This window comes from Leopardus geoffroyi, chromosome B2, assembly GCF_018350155.1.
Source record: "Leopardus geoffroyi isolate Oge1 chromosome B2, O.geoffroyi_Oge1_pat1.0, whole genome shotgun sequence".
Lineage (NCBI taxonomy): Eukaryota > Metazoa > Chordata > Mammalia > Carnivora > Felidae > Leopardus > Leopardus geoffroyi.
Window position 1 is genome coordinate 34,803,838 of NC_059332.1, and position 14,428 is coordinate 34,818,265.

Sequence of the window (14,428 nt, forward strand, 5' to 3'; positions counted from 1 at the left end):
AGAGAGAGAGAGAGAGAGAGAGAAAGAGAGAACCTTAGGCTCTGCACCCAGAGCAGTGGGTGGGGCTTGATCTCACCACCTTGAGATCATGACCTGAGCCGAAATCCTGAGTCCAATGTTTAACAAACTGAGCCACTCAGGTGCCCCAGTTTGGATTTTTAGACTGCACGTCTAAGTGAATTTCGGCATTGTTTGAATTTTAGTTTTCATCAGGCTAATAAAAATTGAAGCAATTGTGAAAAACATTTTTGCTCCAGTTGCTTAGAAGTTTTGCAGCAAGAATTGGGCCAATCAGGAGTGGCAAGTATCTCGCATATGTGTTGTCATGCCCTGAATTCCAGCCACATAACTAGTGTCCCTGATAAATGCTGTCACAAATACATTTTCCTATCCGAACGAGATTTTCATGAAAATACTGAATTTGCATAAAAGTTCTTAATAGTTATGTAAGGCGAGTTATGTGGTCAATTAAATTCCTTTTTCCATTCAGGGTACTAATCCGTTGATAGGGTTTTTTATATGTTATTTGTGTTTTGAGCTTCTTTGAGAGGAATATTTAAAACTGAAAAGCTAGAGAACTGGTCATGTTGTACATACTTGTAACAATTGTGTTAATAACATCTGTTGTTCTGCCCATAAGTACGAAAGTGTTATTGTAAGAAACTAAATTCCACTTAAAAGTACTGTATATAGTTGCAAATAGTCAAATAATTTTGTGATTTTTTAAAAAAAATCAAAGTGTTATTTAGAGAAAGTATTTGAGAGTTAGTGAAGATACTTAAAAAAAAACTAACAATGTTTCACTAACTAACAATGTTTCACAATGTTTCAAGAAACTTAAAAGTCTGTTTTAAGTTTCTTGCTTCTCTGAATATTTTTTGAGGTTCCTAAATCAAAACTTGAGTTCTAGTTTTTGCATAGATTTGCCTTATTTTCATGACATTATTTCCAAAATGGAGGGGTAGAGCATAAAAATAAAAAACTACAGGGATACTTGCACATTTGCCTGAATTTAGAAGAAAGGAAAAGTGGATTTCTGTAATAGAGGGAGATGTGTGCCCAAAAATATTTCCAGTATGCTGTAGATTGAAATTTGTATCAGGTGTTCTAGGTAAAGAGAAAGTTCCCAAGTTAGTAGTATAAATTACTTAGTTATTTAAAAGGCACATTTTATTTTATTATTATTTTTTTTTTAATTTTTTTTTTCAACGTTTTTTTATTTATTTTTGGTACAGAGAGAGACAGAGCATGAACGGGGGAGGGGCGGAGAGAGAGGGAGACACAGAATCGGAAACAGGCTCCAGGCTCTGAGCCATCAGCCCAGAGCCCGACGTGGGGCTTGAACTCACGGACCGCGAGATCGTGACCTGGCTGAAGTCGGACGCTCAACCGACTGCGCCACCCAGGCGCCCCTAAAAGGCACATTTTAAAGGCTGTTATCAATTAACCTGAATTCAATTGGAAAAAAGCCTCAAACTGTATGATCGGGAGAAGAGATGTCATGTTTTTGCAAACTATTTCTTTCCCCTTAGATACACATTAAAGTCTATTTATTTTGAGAGAGAGCGCACACGCGCACGAGCAGGGGAGGGGCAGAGAGAGAAAAAATCCCAAGCAGGCTTCATGTCAGCACAGAGCCAGGCGTGGGGCTGGATCCCATGAACTATGAGATCATGACCTGAGCCAAAATCTAGTTGATGCTTAACCCCTTGAGCCACCCAGGTACCTCTCCCCTTAGGTATTTTAGTTAATTTAATGCACTAATGAGAATTTGTTAATTCATTGTAACTACAAATTTTAATATATTTAAATTTTTCATTAGTTTCCAAAAATAAAATTGTGTTTGTCTTTTTAACCATGATTGAGGGTTCATTTTTTTCTCATTAACATCATTCAGGGATTAGTGAAGTCATCTATGACCATTGAAAGAAACTGTAAAACCACTTCTGATCCCCACAGATTACTCAGAGACTTGTCAGGTGATTGCTCATTCTTCATTCTGTTGCGGAAAACCCCAATTGTTTTTTGAGGAAAGACCTGGTGCTGTCATTTGTACACTCCCACACTCTGTGAGTGTGGGCACTTGTCCTCGGTACGCAGCCCCTCGCCTTTCTTAAGGGGCTGTCTCTCTTCCTCTACCTAGCAGCTCACCTGGCTGGGAGAGTGTATTGATCTGCCTCTACTTTGCTACACAAAATCTGCAAGCTAGGTGCCAGCCACGGAGCAGAAACAAAACCTGTGTCTCTAAACCTATCAAAAGCTCAGTTGGTGAAAATCCTCTTTGGAGGATTCTGAGGAACATGGAACTTACTCTCTTTTTTTCTAAACACACTTAAGAGTTCCTCTTTGATTAAGTCCGTCAGAGAGCAGAGTGCCATGCTATTATGTACTCTCCACCCACCTTTGCTAATAATGAACTGTATGTTGGCTTTATGAAAGTCTCCACTGATGGATGCTCTAAGAAAAGAACCATCAGAAACCCACTATTATATTTGTGTAAGAATGTTGATTAGGACATTTTTACCACATTATACAGTGTCTCCTTCATAAACATACACAGGAGGAACTTTTCTCTGGTTTTACTACAGGAATAATTACGCCTTTCTTCAGTTCTCCTGAGTACCCAGTTTGTTTTTATTATATGGTTCCTGTGACTCATGTCTTAACTAGTTGTGTTCTCTTGTTGTGTGATGGCTTTAGTGGACTCAGAGCCAAAATTGAGACCCACCTCTAATGGGTATTTAGAAAGGACCTCACAATATACATTTTTTTTTCAATTTTTTAAATGGTTATTTTTGAGAGAGAGCATGATTGGAGGAGGGGCAGAGAGAGAGGGAGATACAGAATCCCAAGCAGCCTCCAGGCTCTGAGCTGTCAGCACAGAGCCCGATGCGGGGCTTGAACTCACAAACTGCAGGATCAAGACCTAGGCTGAAGTGGGACGTAACAGCCACCCAGGCGCCCCTCATAATATACATTTGTATATTAACCTCATCCGTCCAGAGTTTATTCTCCTGTAATCACTGTCATTTCAAATTATGTATGTACAGTTCCAGGCTGCTTTAAATCCATTGTGGAATAAAGTAGGATAAATAAATTTAGAAGTTAAACAATTATATTAGGATATATTAAGAATCTAGTAAGCCAGTTTTTTTCAGGGAGGGAGGAGGCAAGTATGAATGTGTACTTAACCATTCAGTTTTATTTAGTGAATATTATATCCTACGCACTGGATTCATAGCAGATGAGTGACTGTGACATAACTGCTTTCAGTGAGTTTTACATTTTTTTCTTTAGTTTTTTCTTTACCATATCAATAACTTTGTAAAATGTGAGTTAATTTTAGAACTTTGGGAGACTTTATGTGAATTTACAGTTGGAGGAAAAACTTATTAAGCAATGTATCCTGAGTTTTAGTTTGGAGAACCTCACCATTGTAAAGATAATTCCATTTTATGATGTTGTTCATGAAAACAAGGTTTTTATTTGTAGCTCTAATTTAAAAAATGTGATTAAGAGGCCCAACTGGTAATACTAGTAAGTGAATCATTATCATAAAGGCAAAGCCAGTAGCTGCTCCTTGGGTTGCCCTTAATCCTGGGCAGTTTGGCATTCTGGAAAAAGAGTGAACACTGAAATTAGACCAATCTAGGTTTGAATCCCACTGTGTATGAATTACATGACCTTGGGTGAGTTGTTAATATTTCTGACCATCAGTTTCTTATTTTGGAAAGTAAATATAACTATCTCAAAAAGTTATTATAAGGATTAAACATTTCCCAGATAGTATGTGACATGGTCAGGTATTCAGTAAATTTGAATTTCTTTCCTTTGGGTATTTAATTGGTTTTATTAGGTGATTAAGAAATTGTTAATAATTTCTGCTTTGGGTGATTACAGTGTTCAATTTAGGATGAAATGAGTGATTTCTCCTCTCTCCAAACATTGTTTTGATTAGTGATAGTAACGGGAGGCTAGGTCAGAGCAGTTAAATGCTTAAAGCAGTGGTGTTGGGGATGGGTCGTATATTCCTTGTTTCAGTAGCTTTGCTATAGGGATTCTGCTTAACTGATAAACAGAAAGCAGTTTCTCTGAACAATTCCTGCTTGTTCTCTTTTGTAAGCGTATTATGTTTTAAAAAGTGCAAGTGTATGTCCTTTGAAGTAAAAATTATTTGTTCTAGGGAAATCGTGCAATTATTGATGAAGCAGTATGAATTAAGATGTCCATTGTAGTAGTTTTTATAGTATTTGTGTGTGTGAATGAATAGAATGGCTATAATGCCCATCAATAAAGAGAATAGTTAAGTAGATTGTGGTGCAGATATTTAAGGAAATTACTGTAAATTATTGTTTAGTAAAATGGAAAATGCTTACGGCTTACGAACAGAGGATACAAATTTGTGTTCTGTGAGTATAGCTATGTAAGTATCATTTGAAGGAGATACAGTGTTAATAGTGGCTTTATTAAAGTTAGTACCTATTTTTTTATTTTAGGTTAATAGAACAATATAGATGACTTATGCTTGTAATTCACTAATGACCTTATTAAAAGATATAAGCTCATTTTTTAAAAAAATCAGAGGATAGAAAAATATAAGTAAGTAAAAATGTTAAAATTATGAATATTTTAGATATTTCTTGTCTGCACATGTATATATACATGTACAAGTACACTTTCTTTTCCACAGATAGGCTCATTCTTTACTTCTGAAAGTTGTTTCTTCCCATCAATAATATAACATGTACATGTTAGTACTCCGTGGAGATTCTTGTTAATGGCTACAATATATGGGAGAATGTACCATAATCTAAATTCTCTGTCGTTGGACATTAAGGTCATTTCTGGTTTTGTTCTTGTGAACAGGCTGCAGTAAACATTTGCATTTTTTTTTTTAATTTTTTTTTCAACGTTTATTTATTTTTGGGACAGAGAGAGACAGAGCATGAACGGGGGAGGGGCAGAGAGAGAGGGAGACACAGAATCGGAAACAGGCTCCAGGCTCCGAGCCATCAGCCCAGAGCCCGACGCAGGGCTCGAACTCACGGACCGCGAGATCGTGACCTGGCTGAAGTCGGACGCTTAACCGACTGCGCCACCCAGGCGCCCCAACATTTGCATATTTTGAACCCAATTTATATATTATATGTAATTTTTATTATTTTTATTTAATCTAATTTTTTTAGAGAGAACACACAAGTGAGAGAGTGTGAGTGTTATTTTTATTTAATCTAATTTTTTTAGAGAGAGAGAACACACAAGTGAGAGAGTGAGAGCAGGAGAGGGGCAGAAAGAGTGGAGGTAGGAGGGGGAGAGAGAATATTAACCCACACTGGGCTCGATCTCACGACCCTGAAGATTGTGACCTGAGCCAAAATCAAGACGCTTAACCAACTGAGACACCCAGGCACCCCATAAGTACATTTTTTTTTTTTTTTAAGTTTTATTTAAGTAATCTCTACACCTCACGTGAGGCTGGAACTCACAACTTTTTTTTTTTTTTTTTTTTCAACGTTTATTTATTTTTGGGACAGAGAGAGACAGAGCATGAACGGGGGAGGGGCAGAGAGAGAGGGAGACACAGAATTGGAAACAGGCTCCAGGCTCTGAGTCATCAGCCCAGAGCCCGACGCGGGGCTCGAACTCACGGACCGCGAGATCGTGACCTGGCCGAAGTCGGACGCTTAACCGACTGCGCCACCGAGGCGCCCCGGAACTCACAACTTTGAGATGAGTCACATGCTCTTGTGACTGAGCCAGCTGGACGCCACTCTATATAAATTTGTATACTCACTGTATATGTTTTTGAACCCACTTTGTAGAAACGTGGTCAGCTGTGTATAGTTACACTGTGTTGTTGGGCGTTCTTTGCTTTCATGTATGTTTCATAATCTCAGATGGCAAGTTCTGTGATATCAGGTACTATGTTTAGTGTTTCTTTTATATCCATAAAGCTCTTCTGAAGGAGATATTTCAGCAAATACTCAGGAAGTGATACTTTGGTATTTGTAAGAAACCACATTATTACTCCATCAGTGTCCTAGATTCACAGGGAGTAGTTAGAACTTTAGGGATTGAGAAACTTCCCCTACATAAAGTAATGCATCCAGAGTGAAAGTTTTTTCTTCTGAAATGCTTATTAATGCTATCCTGAGTTCAATGTAAAATTACAAGAAATACTTTGTCCATATGAAATGCAATTAATTATAGTAGGAAGCATTTTAGAAAAGCAGAGTTCATATAATTAGGATATATTTAAAATGGACTGAACTGTTGGCAAAGTTGAACTTGATTATTCTTTAAGAGTTCCAAAAAAAAAAAAAAAAAAGAGTTCCATACAGAGATCCATTAAGGAGTCATTCAATGGTATCCATTAAGAGTTCGTGCTTGAAAACATACCAGTTGAATCTGAATCTCAGCTCTGCCATTTTCTGTCCATACTGTGGGCACATTGTTTAATCGCTTTGTGCCTCAGTTTTCTCATCTGTACAATGGAAATAATAATAATGTCTTTTTCTTTTAAGAGAGTGAGAGCATGCACCAGCTGAGGAAAGGGGCAGAGAGAGAGAGAATCCCAAGCAGGCTCCATGCTCAGCAGGGAGCCCAACGCTGGGCTTGATCCCCTGACCCTGGGATCATGACCTGAGCCGAAACCAAGAGTTGGACGCTCAACCAATGAGCCACCCAGGAGCCCCAGTAATGATGTCTTTTTGATAAAGATGTTCATTTATGTAAAGATCTAAAAACAGTATCTTGCAATAACAAAGCACTCAATGATTGTATGTTTTTAACATTACTATCAGTTTCTTGTTGGATGCTATTGAATTTATTTTTCTTTTAAGATTTTATTTTTAAGTAATTCTACACCCTACGTGGGGCTCGAAATTACAACCCGAGATCATAAGTCGCACGCTCCAACGACTGAGCCAGCTGGGTGCCCCTGGATGCTACTGAATTTGTAAAAATTGAGAGCCAAATAATAAAGTTGAAGATTTTTCTTTCATGTTTCAGATAACTGCATTACAAAATACTCCTTCATGCTTTTGTTAAGCATATTTTGAGAGTGTGCCCCTGCCGGGCATTATGCTAAGTACTGTGCAATACAGAAGTGATAAACCAGAAGACAGTAACTGCCCTCCAGGTGCTTATGATGAATGGGAAAGGCAGACATTATTAATGTCTAATAATTAAGCTTTACTATAGGCCAGGCCCTTTTGCTAAAGCTACTACAAAAGTTATCACATTTAATCTTAACAAGCATTCTCCTTATTAGATACGTACCTTATCCTCATTTTATATATAAGCCCGAGAGAATTTAATTAACTTTCTCAAGATTATATAGCTACTAAGTGACAGAATTTGAATTAAAATCCAGATTGTCTAATACCAAAGCCCTAGCCCTTATTTAACCACCCTGCTGGGTGGTAAATAAACATACAGTAATAAATTGTGATTATTGGGATAGGGTACTGATTAATCCTAGCCTACCTTTTGCTGAATAGATACAGGAGTCAAATAGAGATGAAAATATGTACTTTATTACTGTAAAGCTGGCATGGAGAACAGCTTGGACAGGCAGCTCAAGTAGCCTTCTTATTTTTTCCCTACTGAGTTGAACTTGCACATTCAGTCATAGGCAGGTCAGCTAGAAACCTGATGACATTCCTTGCTCCAGGAGGTCCCCAAGGGCTTATCAGTGGAGGAGAGAACATGTTCAGCCTACAGGTGGGCAGGCAAACTGAGGTGGAGAGTTGAGGAGGATGGGTCACATAGCAGGGGCCATTTTCTGTCTCACAAGAGCCATTGAGGGGTTTAGAGAAGAGTATAAGTTTACTTGGTACTTCCAAGAGGGAAGAAGTTATTATTTTATGGGTTTGTAGGAACAGGAGTGGGAGAGAAGAGAACACACCCTCCCTTTTTGTAGGATAAGGAAGGAAACAAGAAGGAGGGTGTTGTGACAGAGAATAACAGACCTGTTGATACATCTCTGAGGGGGATGGCTATTTAAACCAATGCTTGAAGAAGGATTCGGCTGTAGGGTAGAGTGGAGGTGGGAGAGAAGAGCAGCTCAGGAACCAGAAACAGCCTGTCTGAAGAGTTTAAGGAACTAAAAGGAGCCAGCATGTTCAAAACATAGTGGCTGGGGGAAAGGAAAGAGTCATGCAGGAGCAGGTCATTGGTGGTCAGGTCATCTGAGCCTTGTAGGCTATGATAGGAAACTTGCATTTTATTTTATGTACCAAGGAAATTTCTTGAAGGATTTGAAAGCAGTGGGTAGTGTCATCTAATTTATATTTTTAAAAGATCGAATTGGATGCTTGTGGTGAGTATATTAGAATGTAACAAAACAGGGGCGCCTGGGTGGCTCAGTCGGTTAAGCGGCCGACTTCGGCTCAGGTTATGATTTCACGGTCCATGAGTTCGAGCCCCGTGTCAGTCTCTGTGCTGACAGCTCAGAGCCTGAAGCCTGTTTCAGATTCTGTGTCTCCCTCTCTCTGACCCTCCCCCATTCATGCTCTGTCTCTCTCTGTCTCAAAAATAAATAAATGTTAAAAAAAAAATTAAAAAAAAGAAAAAGAATGTCACAAAACAGGAGGTAGGGAGACCAGCAGAAGAAGGCAGGCTGGTGACGAGGATGATTTGGACTAGTATGTTAGCAGTGCAATGAAGAGAAGTTGAATTAGAGATGTATTTTGGAGATGGGAAACTACAAGACTTGCTGATAGGTTTGGATGGGGACCAGGAGGCTGGAGCTGGAGGAAAGGGAGAAAACAAGTGATACTCAGATGTCTGACTTGAGCAATTGGATGGAAAGTCCATTTATTGAAATATAAGAGACAAGGAGAGGAATAGTTATAGGTGTTTTGAACTTGCTAAGCTTTAAGGTGCTTATGTGTTTTTCATAGGGAGATGTTAGGAAGGCAGTCAGGCTCAGAGAAGGGATTTCAGTGAGAGATTTGGGAGTTTTCAATATAAGATGGCATTTAAGTCTTGGACATAGATGAGATTATCCAGAAGAATGTAGGAGAGAGAAGAGGGCCTAGTGCCATGCCCTCAGGAACTAACAGAGTTCAAGTAGAGGAACCACATGCAATGAGGACAGAGAGGGAGCTGCCATAGAGGTCACAGGAAACCAGTAGAATGTGCTGATACGGACTCCAGAATGGAGAGTGTTTAGAGGAAGGGGAAGTGTTAACCATGTCAATTTCTAATTCAGAAAAGTGGCAGTTGGATTTGGTAACAGGTCATTAATGACCCGAGAAGAACGGTTTCAGTGTAATGGGTTGAGGAAAGAATGGGAGCCAAGGAAATGACTCACACCTTAAGATACACATGAATTACCTGGAGGTCTTGTCAAAATGTAGATTCTACTTTAATGCCTGAGATTCTGCATTTCTAAAGAGCTCCCACATAATGCCAGTGTTGCTGGTCTGTGGAATGGCAGAGGTATAGACTTCACTGTGGGTTAGAGTTATGTGGCGGGCTTCATAAAATACAGATTGCTGGACCCACTTCAGGGTTTCCAATTCAGTAGGTCTAGGGTGACACCTGAGAATGTGCATTTCTTATAAGTTCCCAGGTGACACGAATGCTACTGGTCTAGGAACCATACTTTGAGAACCCTTGGAGAACATTAACTGTAGTGAGGAGCTTTCAAGGTTAAGTTTTTGTTTGTTTGTTGAGGGTGGGAAATAACTAGAGCATATTTATGTTGATGAGAATGATCCAAAAGAAAGGCAGAAACTCAGAATGGAGAGAGAAAAGGAATGAAGGAGTAAAGAACTTGAAAGGAGGAGGGAGATGGCTCCAAAGTGAGAGGTCTTGGATTTTTGTAAGAAAGGACATGTGTTCTTAGTTAGAGCAAGAGAGAAAGCAGAGAAGATAGGTCCAACTGCAGGTGGGTTTGTAGACTTACCCAGGAGGCAGATGGAGCTTCCCTTTGATGGTTTCTATTTTCCCAATGAAGCCAAGGACAACTTTGAGGGAAGAGAGTGAATTAGAGGTTTGAAGAGAGTGACAGTGTCAAATGATGACTTTGAGTAAGAAAATGGACTTCCTAGGGGAAAAAATGGCAGTTTTAGGGCACTTGGGTGGCTTGGTTGAGTGTCCAGCTCTTGGTTTCAGCTCAGGTCATGATCTCACGGTTCATGAGTTCAAGCCCCGTGTTGCGTTCTGCACTGACAGTGCAGAGCCTACTAGGGGTTCTCTCTCTTCCTTTCTCTCTCTCCCTCTTTCTCCACCCCTTCCCTGCTCATGTTCTTTCTCTCAAAATAAATGAGTAAACTTAAAAAAAAAAATTCTTAAAAAAAAAGTGGCAGTTTTGAGAGCCTTATTTGAGAGTAAGGCCAGAAATTAAGAATGAAACCAGTCTGTATGATTGTCCTTTTTTTTTTTTTTTTCTTCAACCACAATTTGTTCTTGGATTCAGACAAGGGAAATAAAAATAGTTGAGATCACCCAAAGTCAGACTTTATCCAGGTGAGTATAGGAGAGAGAGGCAAACACACAAGGAACATGCAATCTAAGCCAGGCGAGAAGGAAAATGAAGATGGGAGAGGGCTTGAAGGGTCGAATCAGGCAATGACGATGAGGTCCACAAATTGTTGTAGTCAGGATACAATTAAACTAGAAGTAAACTGAAAGGCAAAGAAGGTTTGTGATGGAAAACGGGTGCTGGCATTCAAAATTGTGTAGGCAGGGCAGCTTTTGGTGGAGATAGAGGTCCAGGGTGTGACCATGGAGGTGGCTGGACGAGGTGGAGTTTCCTGGAGAGGTCAGGAAACCGAGAGGCCAGGATGTTGGATGTGCCTTCCACCTGGATGTTGAAGTTGCCAAGAATGATGACAGATGTTGAGGGTGGAGAGAGACTTTGAGATAGGAACTAACTTTTTGGTAAATAATGGAAAATTCCAGGTCAGTGGATTATAGCAGCAGGGAGAATGGAACTAATGGAGAATTAGAGGCTGGAAGTAGGCATGGTTGGCAAGGAGGACTTCTGCCCCACCTGCTAGCTTTGAGGTACCTGGGATGTGCCCGCTAAGGGCAGGGCTGTAAGACAAGTAGTGTCTTCAAGGTAGAGCCTAGTTTCAATTAAATCAAAGAGTTGGAGGGAAGGCTCAGAAAAGGGGTTGAAGATTTACAGGAGTTGATAACAAATTGGGAGTTGAAGAGTAAGGACATAGTGTAAGGATTTGGGAGTGAAGGGAGGGGAACTTCTGGAACAAGTACAGAGTCACATGGGAAAGAGTTTGGTCCTGGTAGATGATCCCAAAGTCTTGGATGCCCATTAGAGGCTGAGATAAACAGGAGGATGCGGCATGATTGGATTAACCCAGTCTCTAAAAATAATTAAAATATACATCAGGATTCTTGCTGTAGTTGTCCTACATGCTCTAGCCTCTGCCCATGCCTCTGACCTCATTCTTTTCTACTCTCCCCTTGCTCCCTGTGTCCCACCCACACAGGCCATCTTTATGCCCTCCAGCACGCCATAGTTTTTCTACCACTGTTTCTTTTTTCATTTGTTTGCACTAGCTCTTCTGAGAGGCAGCATGGCAAAGTAGTTAATAGCATGAGCTGTGGATCCAGATTCCCTGCTCCTGCCACTTTCTAGCTTTGTGATCATGGTCAAGTTGCTTAATCTCTCCGTGCTTCAGTTTCCGAATTTCTGACTGGGGGAATGATAATAGCCTTCACTTTGTAGGGGTGTTAGGGATTAAAAATTATTTTAATTTTAATTTTAAAAATTAATGTAAAGGGCCTAGAATAGTTTCTGGTATGTGATAAAGACTCCATAAATATTAATAATACTGTTGTTGTTTTTTTCTGTTTGAAGTTCTTTTTCCCTATACCTTTATATGGCTATTGCTTTCTCATCATTCAGTCGTCTCAGCTCAAATGTACTTCCTCAGACGTTCTAGCTAAAGTAGCAAAACCCCACTGGCTGTCTTCATTTGTCCCATTCTGTTTTATTTAGTCCTAACATTCATCACTATTTGAAATTATTTTTATTATCCTGCTCTTCCCTCCCACCATCCCCTGAGGGCTGAGATTTGTTGACCTGTTCCTTACTACATCTAAGCTTCTAAAAAGTGGCAGATACTTTGTCGATGCTCAGGAAGTTGTTGTGCCAACACATTACCCTGAAAGCATCCCAAGCCCTCCTCTCTGGTCAGGCAGTATTTGGTGGCAAGGTGACAGTGAAGGCTACATCAGAGAAGACAGAGTCCAGCTCTTTATATATCAGTCTACTGGCTCATGTAGATGAAGTGGCTGCTTATTTTCGTGTTAACTGGGACACAACTACATCCATTTTTAAATTTATTGTCTAGCTGCTTTCTATGACCACAGAGTTGTTGAGGAGTTGTGACAAAGACCCTAAGCCTCCCAGAGTCTAAAATATTTACTATCTGGTCCTTCATAGAAAAAATTTTCTGATCCCTGATTTAGATGCATCAAAAAAAAAGATGAGAAGGAAACACCAAAAATAACAGATTACTTTGGATAGTAGGATTATAGATTGTTTTAGTTTTTATGTTTATACTTTTTACTTTTTATGTATCTTTGTGTAGACCCATTTAATCTGAAAATGGAAAAGCCTTATAAATACTGATTTTGAAATATTTAAAGCACATTTAATGATGAATTCTTTCTGTGTTTTTTTTTTCCTTAGTGCTGCCTTTGACACAAAAACTGGGTTACGTGTGGCAGTGAAGAAGCTCTCCAGACCGTTTCAGTCCATCATTCATGCCAAAAGGACCTACAGAGAACTGCGGTTACTTAAACATATGAAACATGAAAATGTAAGTTATTCATTCAAGGAAGAATAAATGCTGCTGTTGAATAAACTGGAAAAAGTTGTGTTTTAATTGCTGCAAATGGGCGTACATTAGAACGCATCACGCTGTGGACCGTGCCTCTCGTACTGGGGTGTAGTGGCCACTGCATTGAACAGACTTTATTTAATGAAAGGATTTTTGAGAGAAAATATTAAACAAATTTGCATTCTTTACTACATTTACTTCAGGCTGTAGTGTCCAAATATGGGAGTCCAAGTCTATTTTATGTTATGGATTATTTCAGTGGGGAAGTTTGAGGCAGCATGTGTTAGGCTCACCGAATGTCCTTTCAAAGGTAGCTGTTATTTTATGGATGATTTAATATTATAATTTTCCTTTTTAATCTTTTTCAAGACAGCTTTTCCAAATTCAGGCATTTTAATAAATGTGACAAAGACATCATTTAAGTTAAATATAACTTTTTCTTTTCTGTGAGTTTGGGAATTTGAAAGCAATGCCATACTGCAAAAAATCCTAAAATCCTAGAAAATCCTAATACCGTGGGGGCGTTTGGGTGGTTCTGTCGGTTGAGCATCCGACTCTTGGTTTCAGCTCAGGTCATGATCTCATGTTCCGTGAGATTGAGCCCTGAGTAGGGCTCTGTGCTTGCCTGCTTGTGACAGCACAGAGCCTGCTTGGGGTTCTCTTCCTCTCTCTCTGCCCAACCCCCACTCTGCTCACTGGCACGAGTGCACACACATACACACACTCTCTCTTTCAAAATAAATAAATAAACGTAAAAACCCTAATACAGTAAGTAAAGGGATGCAATTGCAATGTTAGCTGAAAGAGAAAAAAAACAATTGATTGAAGATACTTACTTTCCTAAATTTCAAAATCAAGTTTAAAAGAATTTATGTGATTGTGTATGAAAGGATCCGTAAAATTTGTAGCATTGTAGAAACAGTAGCGATAGAGATTTTAGAATCATTTGACCCTATGGATTGTTACTGTGTAGAAAAAAATTCAAAATCTGTAAATTTGTTACTTGGCTATTCAGACCTTTTCTGTCTTAATAATTGAATTTTTTTCCTATGGTAAGAAAAAAATTACAGAGATGTGATCCTTTATTAACATACATTTGCTTCCCAAGGTACAAATTTCTTCTACATTGGGAGCATTGAGACTTAAATTTGGAATTGGATTATGGATGCTCTTGTAATTACAGCTGTAGCTTCTTATTTATCTTCATAGTTTGTTTTAATTGCATCCTATTGAGCAAGTTGTTCTCCACAGGTAACTTCTATTCCTGGGTATAGTGTGCATGAGCATCCATGTGCAAACCTGAGTTTTTAAAGAGTTCCGTGCAGAGCTGCAGCCTTCCCAATCAGTGACATGTTTACAAGAAGTTGATATACATGGAAAAAGCCAGCAGGAGAAGCTCTCTTCCAGGGTCTGCATAAAATCAAGGTGGCCTGGCAGCTTAACTGATGCGTTTACATTTGGTTTTTAACACAGTTGAGTGTGTATGCTGTTTTTCATTATACATTAATAAATGTGACAAAGACATTATCATAGCTTTTAAATAAAGAATACTTTGAAAATGGAATACAAGCCAAACATTTATGGAACCCCAAAGCACTTTCAGG

The 14,428-nt window shown here is 39.2% G+C and overlaps 1 protein-coding gene across 7 annotated transcripts in view; it reads left to right on the top strand.

Annotated features, from left to right (window-relative positions):
* Positions 1-14,428, top strand: part of MAPK14 (mitogen-activated protein kinase 14) — a 75,875-nt gene that overhangs the window by 13,199 nt on the left and 48,248 nt on the right. For all 7 annotated transcript variants that reach the window (XR_006717866.1, XR_006717865.1, XM_045500790.1 and 4 more), the window contains exon 2: positions 12,674-12,803. Coding sequence is in view for 5 of the 7 variants with exons in the window: in XM_045500790.1 (XP_045356746.1) it covers positions 12,674-12,803 (130 nt within the window). In the remaining 2 variants the exon portion in view is untranslated. The remainder of the gene's footprint in view (positions 1-12,673; positions 12,804-14,428) is intronic.